General features: G+C 37.8%; 1 protein-coding gene and 1 pseudogene across 1 annotated transcript; both read left to right on the forward strand.

The window, feature by feature from the left end:
* The first annotated feature begins 4,369 nt into the window (after positions 1–4,369).
* Positions 4,370–17,919, forward strand: LOC119193687 (annotated as a pseudogene).
* LOC119193688 lies at positions 12,562–14,457 on the forward strand. Its single transcript, XM_037447315.1, has 2 exons — positions 12,562–13,877; positions 14,249–14,457. Exons 1-2 carry the CDS (start codon positions 12,912–12,914, stop codon positions 14,252–14,254), a joined length of 972 nt encoding a protein of 323 aa, XP_037303212.1. The 5' UTR covers positions 12,562–12,911; the 3' UTR covers positions 14,255–14,457.
* Positions 17,920–22,144: the final 4,225 nt, after the last annotated feature.

The following is a 22,144-nucleotide window of genomic DNA, read 5'->3' on the forward strand; positions in this document are numbered from 1 at the left end:
CCGTTAACAATAGTTTAAAATGTAAAAACTCTTTTGATTTGTATAAAAATAATATTCTTATTAAAAAGCCGATAAGCAAGAAATTAAAAATAATGACTTAATAGAGTTACTGGATGCGGGCCGTTTCCAATAGGTCAATCTGGAAATCTTTGGAGGAGGCCCTTGTTCAGTAGTGGATATCCTGCGGCTGATAATAATGATACAAGAAATTGAGTACATATTTACGTTGTAAACTTTTTTTTTATATTTGCCAGCAAATAAGTGACAATTAAACTTCTATTGAGATACAACAATATTAGCCAATCACGACGGCCCTATGGCTACGTACTGTGAAGGCTGCCATGCCCTCAACACTGAGAAACAGACTTGTTATCACAGCTTTACTCCGTCCTTAGATAAAAAACATTTATGAATAAGGCGGTTAATGTTTTTGGCGTAATCTTTACTGTGATAAATACAAAGAACTGATGATTTATGAATGCTCTGCTAGTCTTAGAAGAAAGGTTTTTGTTTATTGCTTTAAATGAGAAGACGAGCTTGCTGTTCGCCTGATGGTAAGCGATACGATCGCCCATAAACTAGAAACACCATCCAACACCTTGAAGTACAAAGTATTGTTTGGTATTGGCGCTCACCATCATGAGACATGAGATGTTAAGTCTTATTTTGTCCAGTAGTTACACTGGCTACAATGTCCTTCAAACCGGAACACAATCTTCGCTTCGCAGAAATAGAGATTACGGGAATAAGGCAAATAAGGGAAGAAATTAGAGTGGTATTAGTTTCAAAATCCTTAAAAGTTTTATTTGGCGTAAAAATATTAAATTAAGTAAGTATGTTGTTAGTTTATATGTATAACCAACATCCTGTTGCTCGGAGATTTTCAAACCAGAATTCTAGATTTGTTTCTTTATATTGTATTTAAATATTATACTAAAAGCCTGATATGACGTAGTTAGAAAAAATACAAAGCTTAATTTAACCTTTAGTTAAACTAACGTTAGTGAACAGTGTAGTCTGCCTGATAGAATGCATCTTTTGTCAAGAAAGCGCTCACGAGTTTTATAACAATAAACTGAATCAGAAACGACGCAAAATCGTCTTTAATGAAATACTGGTAAGAGTTATTTAATCCGCATCAAACAACTTTGCCGATATAAAAACAAACTTACATTTGCACTTAATAAAGCAAATATTCCAATGATATTGTATGAGATGTGGTTTTAAGAGCAGCACGTGGTGTTGGTAAATCACATGTATAACGAATTGTAACATTGTTTAAAATCTTTTGTGGAAACGACCTTGCCCTTAATGGTTACCTCTTTTTGGTTTGATGATTATTGGTAATCATTTATATAACTTGTTAAATATATAGATCTAATGAACAATTGATGACAAAAATGAAAGCCTGAAGTTACTTATTCGGGTAATCTTAGGCAGGTAGTGAAAGGCTGGCAGGTTTTTTTTCCTAATGATTCGAAAAAAGGTGTTTAATATAAAAATATAAAAATGGTTCAATATTGTGTTTCACATCGTGTGAGGGGGGGGGGGGTCTATTTGATACGTAATTCACCCCTCCCCCCCTCCCTCAAAGGCTGATAAACAAAAAAAGGTTAGTTAGGTTATTTTTTTTGTCTACACTGGTGGAAAATACCAATAGGATACTAGATTCCCCAGGCTTAGCGACTGTAGGGCCCTGGTGGAAATTGGGACAGGAAGAAAAGGGAAGTAAGTGAAGGGGACAGAAGAGGAACCATACTAGAATAGACGGAAAGGGATGTTGGCGTGCCTTTATAGGCCTCAATGTGATATCACAACGAAGAGGTATACTGCACTGTGTGCCTAGGGCTGCGATAAATGTCTCCCTTCCATGGGCGTGCATTTGGTGTGAGGACCAAACGCATAAGAATAGGGGACCGGACTCATTTTTGTTGTTTATTATTACCAAATATTTACGTTATATAAATTATAACACAGAAAGAATTATTTAAATCCGGCGAAAAATCAACAAGTTATAAGTCTTTCAATTTCGGTAGTAGGGGTAAGTAACAAGAAACAGAAAAGAGGCGCAATACCCACATGTGACGTCATCGGGCATTACGACACGTGCGAAAGAAAGAGATGAAGCGATATCCCTACTTCGCGCCCACTTCGGCACATAGTAATATTTGAAATATGAATTACTGGCTCATTTTTTAACCAATTAATGCAGTTTTCGCAGAAGGGTTTCTTTTTCGTATTATTAATCATTACATATATTCCCCTATTGCCTCGTGGGGGAAATTGGTTAGGTTAAGGCTCATGTCCTCGCCGGTGAGGATCGCGACGCGTTTTCCGTTTATTTCCCCCTTCTTGCCAGCCCGAGGTGGCTACTTCGCTCTGTACCTTGTATTCCTTATAAATACCCCTAATTTAAAATGTCCATAGTTATATAAGTAATTTTTTATTTAGCAATATTAATTATTATTTTTATACATTGCTTTGACGTATCATAAGTGCAACTTTGTTCGCTATCTCGATGGCGTAGTTGTATTACGGTACTACAATACTGATGTTACGGGTTCGATCCCGGAGTCGACCAAAGTGATAGTGGGTCTAGGTTTGCCTCCAATCACATCATGGGTTGGAATACACACGGCGAAAAATGGGTTCATCAGTTGCGCCTCTGTCTACTCCTTCGGAAATAAAGACGTGTGCATATGATTTTCTTCAGTATACGAATAGCTGACATGTTTAAGAGTATTTCGATATCCCAATCGTAAACTTCTAACCGCTGACTACAATATACGGACCTTGATTGACTAAGATGATCTAAATTGGGAAATGCAGTACAGTCAGCCACAAATTTACCTTAACAAACAAACTACACGCTCCTACACTTAACTTTTATCGACGTATGATATTCTTGATAAAGCATTGATTGCTAAAGTGGTCTTGAGAATCAATGGTCTAAGGTGGGTGACAAAAAAATAGGGGCTTCAAAATTCGTAAGCGGGGGTCCACGAAAATTTATCTGGTTTTCATAGTAAAGAACTAAAATGGCTTGACTTTACTTATCAATCTAGGCAGATAATATTTTAAGAATCGACTGGTACATATAAAACTTGCATATTATTAAGAATATGGTAGAAATATAGCTACAAAGGGTCCACTGAAACCAGAAAATTTTGAAAGTGGTCTATGAGAATAAAAAAATTGGGTACCTTTGATCTTAAGGTTATAGCTTAAGGTCCATTTTTCATACATTTTGTTTCACCTTTAATCTGGGTAACTAAACAAGTATTGGCAAGTAAAGAATTTAAATTCACGTCTAGTTAGTGATTAGTTCTCGCAGTTGAAAGAAAAACGTAAAATAATTAATATGCATGGATATTTCGGCCTTTAAAATTTCGTCGTATTAAATTTTAAAGGCCGAAATATCCATTCAACATATATGAAAATGGACCTTAAGCTATAACCTACCTAAGTAAAGTAAACCTTTACCCCTTATTCATAGACGTTATTTATCTAAGGAAAGAGCATTGCTACGATAACAAGTCTGTTTCTCAGCTTTGTTTATCTGACAACTTACTGTTTGTTCAGCTTTGTTTATCTAACAGCCAACTAGATTCAAATTGTATCTCAATATTAGCCAATCACAATGGCCCTATGTCTACGCACTGCGAAGGCTGCCATGCCGTCAGCACTGAGAAACAGACTTGTTATCACAGCAAAGATGGAGCTTAGATAAATAGCATCTATGAATAAGGAGATTAGAAGTTTACTGTAGATCAAAATCTATTGTTGGACACAATTAAGGCGATTTGAAATTTTGAATCCGTTCAGCTATGTTTGCGACTGACTGTACAAGGTAAGTAACTAGAAAATATGCTCACTATAGAATGAATCTTATTTGCTATACACTTATTAATTCTAGCCTAGATCTAAGCATCTATTTTCTAAATTATATACTCCAGAATATATCGACGAACTCTATCGTTAATACTTAAGACTAAAGTACCTATTTATCTGGAATCATAAATAAAAAAAAGCAACACTGATCCCTTTTACCTATGGTTATTGTAAAACTGCTTGGACTTAGAAATAGTTAGAAATATATTATGTATTAAACGTAAATTTACTAAACACTCGATGATTAAGAAAGAAAACATAACATTTAGAGGTAATCAAGAACAACAATACAAATAGATCGAGTGTCGACATACGTTTAAAGCACAAAGATACATTCTCTATGCATGTAGAATTATTTACTACCATGCACATAAGATTCAAAACCGCCTGGCAGATTTGTGACAGATGGATCGTAACATACCCTCTGCGTTTAGTATAAATAGGCGCTTTTACATCCAATCTATATCAGACGATTGGAGACGCTCAATTCGTGTTATTTGAGGTTAGGTCAATTATTATAATTCGTGAGTACGCAAATTTGAACCCTATTACATATTTAAGTAAGAGTGATAAAACAGGTCGCGTTGGGGGTAAAGATAGGTGGAAAGCTAATTTGAACTCTACATACAGGTTAGTTCTGATAAAACGCTCGTCCTGAAGGACTAATGTAATATACATGGTATCTGTAAAATCGGCATACTAGGATATTTTACTATGTTATATTGTATTTTTTAATGTGTAACAGCAATTAGTGCTAAAAGAAATCCTTCTGTGAAAACAGTATTAAAATTCGATAAGAAATAAGGCATCGTATTTCAAATATTGCTAAGTACAAAAGTGGCTGTGGAGTGGGGATATCGCTCCATCTCTTTCTTTCGCACGCAGCGTAATGCTCGCTGACGTCATTTGCAAGTATTTCTTCTCTTTTGTGTATTTTGACACTCGCCCCTATTATCTAATTTAATAATAACTTGTAGATTTGTCAATAAATTTCAATGATTTGTTCTGTTATAGAATTTATAAGATGTAGATATTTCATAAAAGTTATAAATCTACATAGGTCAAATACCTTATTTTGATGTTAATCTATATTAATATATAAAGCCGAAGAGTTTTTAACGCGTTAATCTCAGGAACTAAGCCGATTTGGATTTTTTTCACTAATAGGAAGATACATTACTTCTGAGTGCTTCTAGGCTAATATTTATTCCGGTTCAAAATATTTGTGACTGGGTTTTTCCATCTTAAAAATTACTCAGTCGCAGTTCGGAGTTAGGAAGTTGGCGGTGTGATACCCCCGTGCCTCGGAAAGCACGTAAAGCCGTTGGTCCTGCGCCTGATCTCTCTCCGGTCATGTCGGATTGCCGACTCACCGAACTATGAGAGTGAAGGATCAGAGAGTGCACTCGTGTATTGCGAACACCACGTGCACTATAATATCTTCTGCATGACTGATCTCCGTTGAGATTGGCCGCCGTGGCCGAAATTCAGCTAGAATGAGGGATTTATTCCAGTAAATTTTCACGCATGCGGAGTCGCAATCAAAACCTAGTAATATTATAAACTCTAATTATTCAGCAACACACAGGCCGAGCTTCAGGCACAGTGTCTGCGTTTCGCCTTATTTAAGCTTCGAATTTCACGAGTGTTTATATAATAATTTATTATAAGAACCATTACCCGTGTCCTAATTTTTAACAGGGTTTAAAAAGATAAGGTTATTTTCATTTTATTTACACCTTATATTGATTTATGTTTACGCGAATGTTAGACATTGAAATAAAACTATTATGCGGATTTTATCACGATTTTTATATTAAAATTTTCTCCCGTTTCGAAGACTGCAGCCTTCGTCCAATCTTTTACTTCAATACATTTAAATACTTGCGTATATCACAATACAGTCTCAGTGACGTAGTTGTATTACGTTAGAACTCCAGTGCCTATGTGTTGGGCTTGATCCTCAGGTGAAGTAATAATGACAGCCCGGAGTCTGGAATTTTGCCGGATATGGCGATAGGCTCGCCCCCTATCATACAACGGAATACAGACCACGGAAAGTAGACTAGTGCCTCTGCCTACCCTTTCAGGGAAAAACGCGTGAATGTGTCTGGGTATTGCTCGGCGATGTAAAAAAACTATTGTCTTCCATAACTATAGGATCGTAAGTTATTACACTCATAGGCGTAAGGTGAGAATCAATGTAGTTACAACTTAAACTATGTTACCAATAATAATTACATCATTATCAGCCATATAAATTCCACCGACCATAGGCCTCCCCTAAAGATTTCCAGACGGACCTGTCAAAACATTAAACATTTAAACAGTTGAAGCAAATCATTGTTTTCGGACTACGGTATAAAAATTTTGAGTCTAAAATATTTCAAGCACTGTTTACGTTGATTACTTATTAAATATTATTTACGAATTTCTTTGAAGATATTGACGGTTCAAAGGCTAGTTGACTTGACATTTCTATGCGACATTCAGTTTCATACATATTTAAAATCAACACGTTTTTATGTTTTTTAACATATTTTTTAAAACAAGTTGCTTATGTCAATTCGCCCTTGATATAGAATATATTGTTCTTTAAAACTAATCATTGTTTACTTTACAGAGTATTCGAGGAAATAAATCAAACTTCGTAAATATGAAGGTGAGTTTCATAATTATACTTTTTTGGCAGTAACCTAATGAAGTACAGGTAGTGACTGACGAGAGATGATTACCCCCAGCAAGTCGACACAATAATGCAGGCCTGTTTGAAATCGGATATAAGAGATTGATCCTGGAATGCGACACTCTTACGTGGGCCACTACGGCGGGGTTTGAGACCTTGGGTACGGCGGGGTTTGAGACCTTGGGTACGGTGGTCGTTATCAGTCGGATACAAATATCTTACCAGCAAACCGACCTTTTCAGGAGAACAGCATGACCGACATTTCATACTGTTGGCTCAAATGGTGTTTTTTTTATAATTCTAACATATTTGTGGTATATTTCCAGTATTTTTATAAAATGGTTATTGTTATAGCAAAATACTGGAATTCAATATAGGAATTAATAAGGGAAAAAGCCACTGTCGTTAAAAATACGAAATGGCTGTGACGGTGTTCCATGAAAAAACTCGAATTATATTAGAAAACCAAAGTAGTACAATCCCGAAGTAAAGGCCAGGCGCCCTACTCCGTCTATAGAGGTGAATCCGTCTTTTTACAATTATTAAGAAAAGCTTTAATAACCAAATAGGTAAATAGGGGATTTTTTGACTCCCTTATCTATATGGACATGGAAACTGCCCTTTGAATAGAACGCCCGTAATTGTAATAAAACGGATAAGCCCCCGCAGTTGGAATAGGGCCTTATCTTAATATCAAGTAATAATAATAATAATATCAGCCCTGTATTATATACTTGCCCACTGCTGAGCACGGGCCTCCTCTATATCAAGTAAAGCTTCAAATATTACCTTTCACTGCGCTGCTCATTCCTTTAGGGCGAATAACATTAACTCTCTTGCATATTTTCTTCTGCTCCAAAGCCAAACCGTACCGCAATTTTGCACACTGCTTAGCAGCAGCAAAGGCAAAGGCATTGCCTCCAAGCTCTCTCCTCTAGGACGTGTTGTCTCTTGCGATTTTCTCTGGCTTTAATCGAAAACCGTACCGCGTTCTCACCTTGCTTAGCAGCAGCAATAGAAATAGGCATTCCTTCCATATTCGCTAAAGAGCTAGGTTCTCTTCCTGATCGCTCAATGACAAATTGTGTAGGACTTTTTATAATAAGTATTATGTTTCCAGATGTTCATACCACTTCTCTGTCTCCTGTCATTTACCATCGCAGAACCTCCTGTTGGGTAAGTTTTTTCATTTTATATTTAGGGTACTATGGGTGCTTTCCGAAATTATAATCAAAACAAATTAAAGGTTTACTTATTCTAGATTTATAACAGTCATCTCGTAAAAAAAAGAAATTATTTAAAAACATTTTATTGGTATCTCTTTTCCGATATAAAAATTCAATATAAAATTACAGTAGAAACCGGATATAACGAATAAATGGAAAGCTCCTAGTATATACTTGTATAAATATTTTTTTAAAAGAATCTCTTTTAGTACGACTATTAAAATATATAGCGTTCATATTATGTGATAGGTGGCCCATTTAACGTTTTTATAAGCGGTTTTCACTTAACCCGGCGAGCGTGTGGTGAAAAAATGTAACAAGGAGTATGAGGCAGGGTATGACATACCCCTTAAAAAAATTGGCTATAAAACTTGTTTCTGAAGAAGTATTATACTATTTATTTTTTGGTATCATAAGACAATACCATCATAATGCATTGGAAATAAAACAATCGCGCCATTTTAACAATTTTATTTTTTACCTCGATGGAAATAAGTCACTTTGAATTTCAAACAAACACTTTCAGTCTCTTAAAACTAAAAGGAACTAAAGTAAAACCAGTTTTATGATAAAAAACTTAATCGTATGATAGAATATGAAATAATTTTCTTTATAAACTAAAAAAATCATAAAAAATTTAGGAACATCTTAGGAACTGGAGATAAAATCTGTGCAGTTTTTGCAAAAAAACGTTGCATGCTCCACACTAATAGCCTTTCCTCAGCTTGTTCATGAGTATTTTGTTTTATGATTATTTTTGTTGGGGTAATGTCTACATCTAATAAAATGACCAGGAACATTTTGAGTCGATGAAAGTGATTCGTTGATCTGGGAAGAAATTCTCTGACGTATATAAATCGGAATATATATTTTTTGTCATTTCACATCTTCAGGTGTTCGTAAACTAAAGCCAAGCCTAAGTTACGGATGAAATCGGTCCATTTAGTGTCTTTGCCCTGATTTTCACGAAACATAGGACCCCTGGGGCCCGTGGGCCCCTCTCAGGGATCCGCAAGTAAAATAAAAGTTAAAAGAAAAACTATAAAGTGCACGCTTTTGCACTCTTGTATATCTAAAAATAAATACAGAAGTAAACTGCTAGTAAAACAAATTTAAGAATCCAACTGAACAACATCAACCCAAACATTACGACTTTGGTCGCAAAAAGGTCGCATAAGGTGGCATTAGCGGTCCGCACTAAATAAAAGTTTGCGAAACCCTGTTCTAGTAAGTACATCTTCTATCATGGACCGAAGTTGTTTTTTCTATTTTCAACATCCATTTTCTATTTAAAATCTACAATTAAACAAAGAAAATAAGTTAAAATAGCAGAAAAAGCAATTTTAGTTTTTGTCACACCAGCTATGAGGCGGGGTATCACGTACCCGAACTCAGTTTGGAAGCGTGTAACTCGAATGCAGGTTGCCGCGACACTGTGATCACGCCACTATTACCTTCCGCAACCCTGTAACTCCAGCTACTCAAAGAGACTATAAGTTTGAAAGTCAGGCACAAAAAATATACGCCAGTAATTAACATGGGGGGTATGACATACCCCGCCACACGCTCGCCGGGTTAAAATTCATGAAATATTTCCAGGGACAGCTACGCATCAGCAAGATCGAGCCATGACTACGACAACCATGACTTCCAAAGATCTCCTTCCCAGCAGTACGGGACTCCTCCCAAATTCTTGCGTCTCGGAACTCCTTCAACGAATATGGGCCTCCAAAATCCAAATCTTCGACTACTCTTTCTTCTACTTATGGTCTTCCGACAACCCGAATCTCTGAAGATTATGCAGTGCCAAGCGCCAGGAATTTCCCGAAATTTTCTCAGGATTACGGAGTCCCAGACACCCGAAGTCTTTCTCAAGAATACGGAATCCCAGAAACCCGAAACATAGCTTTAGAATATGGTGTTCCATCCAGAAAATCACAAAATTATGGCACGTCAAAATCCCAGAACGCGTTATCAAGAGGATATGCTACGAAATCCCGAAACGCTGTCTCACAAGAATATGGTGTCCCAAAAGTGCGAAGCCAATCCCAAGAGTATGGAACACCAGCTCAAAACAGTTTACAAGGATATGGAATACCATCAGCTCTACCTAACCAGTTCAGCAAGCCAGTTCAACATTCGCTTAGCAATATAGAAAACCCATCAGCTCTTTACGGATCTCCGCATTCTCAAGCTGAACGTCTGCCAAAACCTCGCAGTCAATACTTACCTCAAAGATCAATTTCAAAAAGTATTATTCCAAAGAGTTCGAGCAATGACGGCGCTTCCAATATAGATTTGTCTTACGGAGTCCCAAGCTCTTCAGATTACTCTGAAGGATTTAGTGACTTTGGTGCGAGGGTATCAGAATATATAGGGTCATCAAAGTCATTGTCCCAGAATTATGGTGCGCCAAGTGCTTTGAAAACGAATGCTGTGGCATCATCGTATTCTTCAGTTAGGTAAGTTTTGTGTGCGTGTGTGTGTGTGTGTTATATTCAAGATGTCAGAGGAAGTACTTTAGTTTAGACTTCTTGGTTCTCAGAAATTACTTAGGTCTTGTAAGGTACTATAGTTTTAACTGGAGGTTTTGGATTGATTAGTAACAAACATTCTTGAGAGATTACTGACACAGTGTTTTTCGGTGTTGAGATTTGGAACTCACACGGTGAAAAGTGGGTGACCTGGTTGCACTTCCCCCTACTCCTTCTGGAATAAAGGCAGGATGAGTGTATGTTTCTTTGCTAATAAGCCCTTAAACTTTTTCAGATCGCCCTCCTCGACTTACGGGGCACCTTCCACTCGTGATGCAGCACCTTCCGAAGCATACGGAGTCCCTGAACAGTACAATGCTAGATCCAGCCAGGGTTACGAGTATGCAAGAGCTGGTGATGAGGATAATCAGGTAAATATGTTTTATAATTGAAAGAGCTATGTTGTAGATATTTGTTTATGGAACGACTGCCCTGTGGCGTATTCTTGACGGAGATCAGCCAAGTAAGCACTTAATATTATAGTGCATGAGTGTGTGCGCAATATACCGGTGCACTCTCGGTTCCTTCACTCTCACAGTCCGGTTAGATAATCCGACATGACCAGAGAGAAATCAGCAGCACCAACAGCTTTACGCGCTTTGCGAGGCACGGTGATATCACACACACACACACAACATCACGCATTTTATCCCCGAAGGGTATGCAGAGAAACGCAACCATGGCACCCACTTTTCGCCAAGTGTGTTCCGTCCCATGATGTGATAGGGGCGAGGCTATCGCCATATCTGGCACAAATTCCAGACTCCGGGCTGATACTGAGCAGAAAAACCCAAATATCACTTTGCTCGACCCGGGATTCGAACCCAGGACCTCAGAGCGCTGCCGTACCGCGCATGCAGTACAACTACGCCACCGAGGCAGGCATCACCATGATATCACACCACCTTCCCAATTATTAATAATTTTTAAGAGTTAAGATAGTGACTCGAGCTTGCAATGATTTATGAATAATTTATTTAATAAATCAATTTTAAGTCTTTTATAAATAAACCCCAACAATTCTTTATTAAATTGTCAATTGAATAGTGTTGGTAGCAAATTAAAATGATGTGTACTTCAGGAGATGCACGGAATCAACAACATTAGCGACATCTTTATTGTGAAATTAATAATATCCACATTTTAGTAAAATTAATACTACCAACATTAAGATTATTGTAGAAATATGTTTTTTTTCTATATTTTATAAATTTAGAGTAACAAGTAACGAATAACTTCAAAAATACGGTTAGCGCTCCATTTTGTTGGGGAGCACTTTAATATAGATTTTAATGAGCAAAGTCAATGTATTTAACACATGATCCCTTGGTTCCAGGAGCCGGCCAACTACGACTTCAACTACAAAGTGAATGACTACATCACGGGAAGCGATTTTGGGCACAGCGAGACACGCCAAGACAACAGAGCTGAAGGGACCTATTTTGTAGTCTTACCCGATGGTACTAAACAGGTTAGTTGAAACATTAAAGATTTATTATTCTATTTAGACTAGTGCATGTCCGGTGGCTGAAATTCGACCGTTAAATGTATATATAAAACATATTATATAAAGTATATAAGCTCAGATATCGTTGGCGATGACGTGTCGATGTACTCAAGTTTTGGTTATAAAAAAATACTATTTCTGGAATGGAGATTGGAGAACTGCTAGCTAGGCTGGAGAGCCTCAAGCAAGCTCTTTCAATCAGTCAAAACTAACAAATAAAATAAAATGCTTATTTCATCACGTAGGCGAACATAGTTGCACTTATGATAAGTCAAGGTACATGAGAATGTTTAATTATTACTTAATTAAAGTAGCTTATATAAACAAAGATAATTTATTCAAGTGTAGGTGTTATTGAATTCAAATTCGCGGCCCGGCTCGCGTGAACATCTTTTCCCGGTACAAAAGCCCTGCTGTATTCCCGGGATAACAAGCCTATATACTTCCCAGGTTCTCAAACTATATTTACACCAAATATCATCAAAATCATTTCAGTGGTTTATCCGTGAAAGCGTAACAAACATATTTACTTACGCATTTATAATATAAATAAGGAAAGCATTGCCTTGAGTAGGGAATATAAAGGATTAAACACGTTTAATCATCACGCATCATGGATTTGAAAATCTACATACTCATTCAAGACTTACCGACTTTACTGGTAGTAGGTAGTAGATCTCTCATATGCGAAAGTTCGCCTGGGTAGGTAACTGTAGTGTATGCAAACTATGCGGAGTATTATGGCACTATGGGCTGAGTTTGTAAGAATGACATTGGATACGTCAGTGGAAAATAAACCATGCTAACAACTATTAGCTGTGTTTCTTTACGCTCCAAAGGACATTACAGTGGCGACGAGGATTAAAATAATTATAATAATAATTAGTAGACAATTATATCTTGTGCGCAAATAGTGTCAATAGTACTATTTAAACGATGTCGATCGGTAAAGTACGGGAGTTTGACGTGCGGTCAGGGGTATGGAGTTCTTATATAGACAGATTGAACATGTATTTTAAAGTCAACAAAGTAACGGACGATTTGAAATTACCAACTTGATTGCTACGATGGGAGACGAGGCGTATGAACTACTTGTAAATCTCGCCAGTCCGAGTAAGCCGTCTGAATTACAATACGCCCATGTATGCGAACTGTTACGTCAGCATTTACAGCCGACGCCATCTTCGTTGGCGGAAAGATACCGATTCCGACAAAAACGTCAAGGATCGGGAGAAGACATAGCCAATTTTGTTGCGGAATTAAAGAAACTATCGCGGGATTGCAAATTTAAAGAAAAATTGAATGAAAATTTGCGCGATCAATTCATATGTGGTCTTAATAGTGACGTCATTCGGCAAAGGCTTTTTGCGGAAGAGGATACAATAACATTCGCTGAGGCGGTTAAATTAGCACAATCCTTGGAGGCGGCGGAACGGGATGCAGCAATCGTGGAGTCAACCAATGGGGCAGAGGCGATGCATGCGATGAAACAAACGAGCAGTAAAGGTTGGGCGCGCAGAGGAGGATCATACAGTACACCAAGCATGCGGACCAGAGCTGCGGGGGAACGCGCCGGCAGCGCAGGAGCAGGTGAGTTAGCAGCCGAGCCGAGGGCGTCTGTTCGACAGTACGGAGAGCCGAGGGCGTCTGTTCGCCAGTACGGAGAGCCGAGGGCGTCTGTTCGTCAGTACGGAGAGCCGAGGGCGTCTGTTCGCCAGTACGGAGAGCCGAGGGCGTCTGTTCGTCAGTACGGGAAATGTACGGCATGCGGAAGGACGTCCCATTCCTTCACCGTTTGTCGATTCCGGAACTTCACTTGCAGCAAGTGCCACCGAGTTGGTCATTTGCGACGGGTGTGTCCCGCGGAAAATGCGGATTCGGCCCAAATGTCGCAGGAGTGCACCTACTTTGGAGGAGCAGAAGCTGGAGAGTTTTCGGACAACGAATATGACGTCATTCACAACAGTAGCAGAGAGGAGGATGAAAACATCGAGGAGCAATTAAATCTCTTAGCGTTAAATAATTATAAGGCAGTAAGTTTACCAATATGTATTGAAGGTACTAAAGTTAATATGGAAATTGACACAGGTACCGCCATATCATGCATAAGTAAAAAGACGTATGACAGACTTTTCACTCATTTACCCATCGAGAATGATAATACAATATTAAGATTTTATGACGGTTCTAAAATTAAGCCTTTGGGCGTTATAACACCAGATGTAAATTTTAATAATGTCAATAAGCGGCTCGAATTATTTATTATTGACGGTGGCATGACGTCGTTATTAGGTAGACAATGGTTAGCAGAATTACAGATAAGCATTCCTCTGTTTAGTTGTAATCGGATACAGGGAAATAGTAATATTCATGTTAATAAAGAAATATGTTGCATTCTCGACAGATATAAAGAAGTATTTAGTGACGGGCTGGGACGGTACACGGGCGGAAGGGCGACGTTGCGGGTGCGAGAGGGGGCGGCGCCGATATATCATCGTGCGCGGCCGCTGCCGTATGCACTGCGCGAGCGCGTCGACGCGGAGTTGGACCGTATGCTACGCGACGGCGTCATCGAGCCCATCGAATGCTCCGACTGGGCCTCTCCTCTGGTGCCTGTTTTAAGGCTGACGGTACATTGAGGATTTGTGCTGATTACAAAGCGACCCTGAACCCGGTTTTGCTGATCGATCGTTACCCTCTACCAAGGATTGAGGACGTTTTAGTAGGTTTAAACGGGTCGCAATTCTATAGTAAAATAGATTTATCACATGCATATAATCAAGTAGAACTAGATGAGTCTCGAAAATATACCGTAATTAATACTCACCGAGGATTATTTTGTTACAATAGGCTGGTTTTCGGGTTGGCATCAAGCGTAGGAGTGTTCCAACGTATTATGACTAATTTGTTGCAAGGTATACCGAATGTACAGGTATTCTTGGACGACGTTATTATTGGTGGGAAAACACGGAGCGAGCATTTAGCTGCCCTCGAAGAAGTTTTCAAGCGCTTATGCAGCCACGGGTTAAAATTCAGGAAGAATAAATGTGTTTTCCTTGCACAAGAGGTTACGTATTTAGGATTTGTCGTATCAAAGGATGGTATTAAGGCCGATAGTTCAAAGATCGATGCTATATTAAAGCTAAATCGACCACAAAATGTTAGTGAACTCCGATCATTTTTGGGAATGGTTAATTTCTATGCTAAATTCATTAGGAATTTTAGTTCATTGTTAACTCCATTGCATAGATTATTAAAAAAGGGTATAGTATGGCACTGGGATATTGAAAGCGAACAAGCTTTCAACGGAATAAAAAGGAAATTAACCGGGGCGGAAGTATTAGCACATTATGATCCCGATAAACCCTTGATCGTAACGTGTGACGCAAGCCCGCACGGAATCGGGGGGGTTTTAGCGCAGCCAAGCGCTGGCAGCGAGCGGCCGGTCGCATACGCATCCCGTACACTGACCGCAGCTGAAAAGAATTACTCGCAGATACATCGCGAGGCTTTATCCATAATTTTTACGGTAAAAAAGTTCCACCAGTACTTATACGGACGGAAGTTCATATTGCGTACAGACCATAAACCCTTGGTGTCTATTTTAGGTCCTAGTAGGGGCATACCAACCACCATGACCGCTAGCCGGATGCAACGTTGGGCCGTAATTCTCTCGGCATATGATTATGAGATAGAGTATATCAAAACTTCTGAAAATTGCGCGGATGGCCTATCAAGGTTACCGGAAGTGACCAAAGATTTCCAATGTTACAAGGACACTATTCCCGAACAAACTTTTTTGCATTTTGCACAAGAGGCGCTATTGTTAAATTACAAAGAGGTCAAAATACAAACGGCAAAGGACGTCATTTTAGCTAGGATATTGACTTTCATTCGCGATGGTTGGCCTGAAGCTTGCGAGATCACCGCTTTGCGACCGTATTTCAATAGGAAATCCGAATTGTACGAAGAGCTAGGATGTGTGATGTGGGGCATAGAGTAGTAATACCTGTAGGTTGCCGCGAAAAGGTATTAAATATAATCCATGAGCCTCACATGGGGATAGTCAAGTCGAAAGCCTTGGCTCGCAGTTACGTGTGGTGGCCCGGTATTGACGAGGCGGTGGAGCAAGCTTGTGGCGCGTGTGGAACGTGCGCTGCGTTCTCGGATGCACCTTCACGCGCCACACCGCATCCCTGGCCTTGGCCGACTCGGCCGTGGACAAGAGTGCACCTGGATTATATGGGACCTATAGCAGGGAAATTATATTTGGTTGTTGTTGACGCTATGTCTAAATGGCTAGAAGTATTTAGTGTACCGAGTACGGCGGCGGGTAGCACTATTGCGAAACTACATGAATTATGGAGCAGGTTCGGTATCCCTAAACAAATAGTAACAGATAACGGGCCTCCATTTACTAGTGGTGAGTTCGCAAATTTTGTTAGGCGGAATGGTACGGAGCACATATTTACAGCTCCGTATCATCCTTCATCTAACGGGGCGGCAGAAAATGCAGTGAGAACCTTAAAGAAAGTAATAAAAAAGGCGGTTTTAGAACGTAAAAATGTGGATCGGACCTTAAATACATTCTTATTACATTATCGAAACATCGAACATTCTACCACAAAAGAAAGTCCAGCGGTATTATTAATGAATAGAAGGTTGCGAACTCCGTTAGATATTATTAAGCCAGACCGAGAAAATAATGTGCATCGAGCGCAACAACGTCAAACTAACGACGCTCGGGGTGAAAATAGAAGTTTAAAAGTTGGGGAGAGAATCTGGTACCGGCAGCATTCGATGACGGAGAAGTGGGCTCCTGGTACTGTGGCTAAGGCTACGGGTGTAAGGGACTTCAAGGTCTTAGACAAGAATAGTAAAGTAATACATAGACACATCGATCAGCTTAAGCCGAGGTGTGGGTCGCTTGTTATCCCCACGAGTTCTAGGGAGTCCAGACCTAATATAATGGGTTCAAGTCGTGAGAATGAGGCGACCCCAGTTCAAGAACGTTCACTTGTAACGGGTTCTCCAATATCGCCATCTATAAGGCGGCAGCTCGGCGTAGGCATATCATCGCCGAACATTTCGAGTGCAAATGAACATCAAACACAAGATGAAAAGTTTAGTACGCCGCCCACTACGCCTGTACTATCCCAGTCACGACCATTGCGGAAATGTAGATTAGAGAAAATTGTTAGTTATAAGGAGTAGACCGTTAAGATTAAATTAAGTCGGGAGAGATGTAGTGTATGCAAACTATGCGGAGTATTATGGCACTATGGGCTGAGTTTGTAAGAATGACATTGGATACGTCAGTGGAAAATAAACCATGCTAACAACTATTAGCTGTGTTTCTTTACGCTCCAAAGGACATTACAGTAACAACGCTATGTCTATTTCTGCCACCAAGCAGCAGTGTGTAGTCACTTTTGTGTTCCGGTTTGAAGGACATTGTCGTCAGTGTAACTACTGGACAAATAAGGCTTAACATCTCATGTCTCAGGATGGCGAGCGCAGTGGAATACCAAACAATACTTTGTAATTACGGGTGTTGGATGGTGTTTCTGCTGTTTATGGGCGGTCGTATTGCTTACCATCAGGTGAACGGCATGCTCTTCTTGTCATTCAAAGCAATAAAAAATAAATAGGTCCTTTCCTCTTTCCAGGTGGTGGAATACGAAGCCGACGAGCGTGGTTTCAAGCCACGGATATCCGTGGAGCCAGCGCTCCGTTCTGGGTACGATGACAACGCTGCTGACCTTACTGCCTCCGATGGACATTATTAATGCGACTTTATTTGGAAGTGTCAACGGATTGAAATTTAACAAAATACGACGGAAACTTTATTATACTAACTTGGATCTTCATTGGAAATTACGTATTCAAAATGAGCAAAATAATACGTCAGAAAATACGCTGCGGAATTTCTGTGTGGTAATACTTTTTACAAACCGCATTTTATTGACATCCGAATTTTGATTACGAAGCCAATGTTTACAATAAGTAAAAATTGCAAGTTGAATTCTGTCAACGATATCTGTATTTTTTTTAAGATTAAACTGTGGAATAACTGCTTAAGTTTTTGAATAAATAAAAATATTATATACCTACTTTAAAACAGACGCGTAAATGGCAACTAAATCATTAAAACTACACCGACATTAATTGTTTCTTCCTAATTATCATTTATATAGAAATTTCTAGAATATTTCACTTAAATCATAAGCCTTGTACATGCAATATTTGATTGAGATCTGTTATAATCTATTTATTTTGTAGTACATACTTATTTTGACATTCGAATTATTAAACCTTTTGGGTGTCTGCTATTTTAATTCTGCATTTAGTCTATTAAACAAGTTTCAAGTAAATTTCATTCGACACTTCGTATAGATATGACTGTTTTATAACTATTCACTTGTGAGCATAGATTAGATTTTCTATTTGATCGGGTTGTATATTTATGTGACGAGTAGTATTTATGTGAAACAGCCTTTTAGATAACAATTTTACTCTTTCTTCCAATTAGAATCGGATATTTTATAAAACCATCAAGATTACTATTTCATTCCGTTAATTGATACTCTCTTGATATAAAAAATTGCAAGATCCATTGCGTGTGTCATTCATTGTGTGTGCTTAATTTTTTAAGCGACAATATTCTTATTTATTTTATGCAAATTGTAAAAATAACAAAAAAAATTTACCTCATAGTTTTTAAGATAATTCAGAAATAAATATTTATGGATTACTTTATTTTTTATTTTAATGTCTATCAACTATGTTATGCCTCCCAAATAATGTTACAGAAGAATACTTACAGTCTTTATAAACTATAAAAATAAAAAGAATAGCTTTAATAAGTCATAATGTTATATAATAATAATATCAGTCCTGTGTCATACAACTGTCTCACTGCTGTGCACGGGCCACCTCTACTACTGAGAGGGATTAGGCCTTAGTCCACCACGCTGGCCTGCGGATTGGTAGACTTCACACACTCTCAATATTTCTATAGAGAACTTCTCAAGTATGCAGGTTTCCTCACGATGTTTTCCATCACCTCTAAAACAAGAGATGTTACACAAAGAATAAAAACATAATTAAAAAAAGAGGTGCTAATATTCATAATATTGCAACAACACAAACATTTGCAAAGACCATAGTGGCTCACATAAGTGCGTAGCGTAACGCGTTCCGGGACCAGCTTGATTATATTTTCAAACAGGCCGTCATAATTGTGTCGACTGACGAGTGTTTACTATCTCGTCAGTCGACAATCTATCTGGTCCTTACTCCGCTTAGCATTATATGCAATTTGCCTTGTCTGTATACAAAAATGCAGTCTGCAAAGACTTTTAAAATATTTTGCTGTTAAATCACAATGACGTTCTTACCAATGGCACAGTAACGGCATTGATAATTATACAAACTAACCAGTCTCCTAGACTAAAATATTAAAACTTCTGTGTATTTGCACATTTCTGGCAATTTTTGCCATGCCTATTGTAATCAAATCTAACAGCTCACGACATAGGACCCTTTCTTTTAATTTTATCCGTGGTGCTTAATAACTAGCTTATCTAGATGTAAACGTCCCTATGTTTTGAGGTTAAAACGCCTCCTTCTTTCATTATTTTCTCCCGCTTTACTATGACTACGTCATTGGCGCTTGCACAATGCACATTGATGTGACTTGTCATCACTGCGCGCGCGCCGTTTCCCACCTTCAGTCCCGCCGTTATAGTTCGCTTCTGAGAAAAATGCGCAAAACATTGCGTATAATATACCGAGTTATTTAGAAATTGCGTTACTAAATAAAACAACACACTTATCTACTTGGAAATAACAATTTACAATAAGTTAATTGAACCGTAGATATAAAAAGTCTAAGTTTCGAACAAAATAAATAGTAACAAAAGTAATATTAATTTTAAAAGAAGCAGCGATAGCCTAGTTGGTTGTGGAACGGACTGCCGAGACGAATGTCCGCAGGTTCAAATCTCAAGGGCTCACACCTTTGATTTTTCTATAAAATCATGTGGATATTCTTTGTGAATTATCGCTTGCTTTAACGGTAAAGGAAAACATCGCGAGGAAACCTGCATACCTGTGAAATTCTCTATAAGAATTTCGAGGGTGTGTGAAGTCTACCAATCCGCATTAGGCCAGCGTGGTGGACTAAGGCCTAATCCCGTCAGTAGTAGAGGAGGCCCGTGCCCAACAGTGGGAAAGTATATAATACAGGGCCCTTATTATTATAATATAAATTTTACGCGCCCTACTACTCTAAGAGAATTCCTCGCTACTGCAATATCATGCTTTCAGTCAGAAATACACTCACGCACGCGCCATATTCGCATTAAACTACAAAATTATGAAACAGAAAACTAAAACCTAGATTTTTGGTGAAAATATTTATTATTAATGGATGATTTTGGCACAATATCAGCAAAGGTGAAGACGAGTATGTAGTTTCATTTCATTGAACAAGATAAACTCAAAAAGTAACAAATGGATTACTATGGAAATTTGCGTTGAAATAATTTGATACCTTGGGAAGGATATAACATAGTTTTTATCTTGCGAAAATATATGTGGGACTTTTATCTCAGAAAAACTTTCACACGGATGAAGCTATGAGCAAATGTTAGTTTCTAATATGAATTATACTAAAGAAGATACCGATTCTGGGGCTATCGCCACGCTTTATTTTAACAGTGCGTAACAAGCACGTAAAGCGTTTGAGACAACAGAAATTGAATACCATGTCACGCTAACTTCACATAACACAGCCGTGTTACGAGTTTATACTGCCATAGAGAATACCACATCTGCACTAATTATACCTGAATGAAGTGAAACTGTGGATTTTTCCTGGCTTATTTCCCAGCTCGATAAACACCCTTACGATGAGGTGCCTGCATGACAAACATCAACAGCCAAAAAGTTTAAATATTTTGTACAATTATGTTAATAAGTTACAATTATGTTTCAGAATATCGTAAAAAACTCAAGTGACTTCCTATACGTCTTCGCCGCAATACTCGTATCCTTGCTCTGCTTTACTGTATTTTATTTCTTCCCACTTCACCTTTGTATTTAAAAGAGCGCTTCCACTTTTGCATAACACTCATTCTCGTTCACTAAGATCATCTGAGAGTCTGGAGTTAGAAATATTCAAACATACGTCACAATTCCTCAGCAAGTCATTTACTATAAATGCTGCACGTCTGTGGAACGAGTTACCTGTGTCGATAAGAAAGGCCAAATCTCTTTGGACTTTTAAAAGGCTTGTAAAGCTTCATTATTTATCACTGTCCCAGAATTGCCTTATCCTTTTCCATGTTTGTAATACTTTCGGATACTTATATATAAATTTTTCATTTCTTTTTATTATTAATATTTATATATATTTTTTATTTATAGTATTATATATGATATTTAGTGTATGCATATTATTATGTATCTTATTATTAAAACCAAATATTTTATTCAATATTAGGACATATTACATTATTAGATACATCTTCATTATTATATTTTTTTTCGTTTGTAGTCGACACCCCTCTATTATATCACACATCTTGTCCATTCCATTCTCAGGTTGTCTGGAAGAAATCGCAGAATGCGATAAGACCGCCAATGGTAATTAACAATAAATGTAATAAAAAAATAAATAATAATAATAAGTTAAAAATATAGATTATACGTAATACCTAAACATTATGATCCTAAAAAAATATGTATTATACCCAAGACTGTTTAGGAAACATAATATTTATTCCAATTACAATATTTATTGAAGTAAAATGTGAAAATTTCGAATTACCATAAATTACTGTCATTTCGGATACATCGATGGACGGAATAATTACTATAACTTCGAACTGATGAAATAAATAGAACAATAAGTTATCTTCGTTAGATAAATATTTTTAAAATAATAATAAATAAATGAACTGCTCTAAACAACAATAAAAAACCAATTGTATTGTATTTATTTTTATCTTCTCACTTTATCATGTACACACTAAACTGATTGAAAAGAGCAACACCAGAGTTTCTTGCCCGTTCTTCTCTGGTGAGAACTGCTTTCCGAACTGGTGGTAGAGTTAATATAGACGGAATCTAAATAATGTATAACATTTTACAGATTCAAATAAATCATTTCATTTCATTTCATAATGTTATGTCCAAACAGCAACAAAAGTTATTGAACAAATAAAAATTTCAAATCGGTTTTATCTTTTGTGCCATTACCGAGAGTCGTTTTTTCTTTAATAAAATAAACTTC

The sequence above is a fragment of the Manduca sexta genome, unplaced genomic scaffold (assembly GCF_014839805.1).
Source record: "Manduca sexta isolate Smith_Timp_Sample1 unplaced genomic scaffold, JHU_Msex_v1.0 HiC_scaffold_916, whole genome shotgun sequence".
Taxonomy (NCBI): domain Eukaryota; kingdom Metazoa; phylum Arthropoda; class Insecta; order Lepidoptera; family Sphingidae; genus Manduca; species Manduca sexta.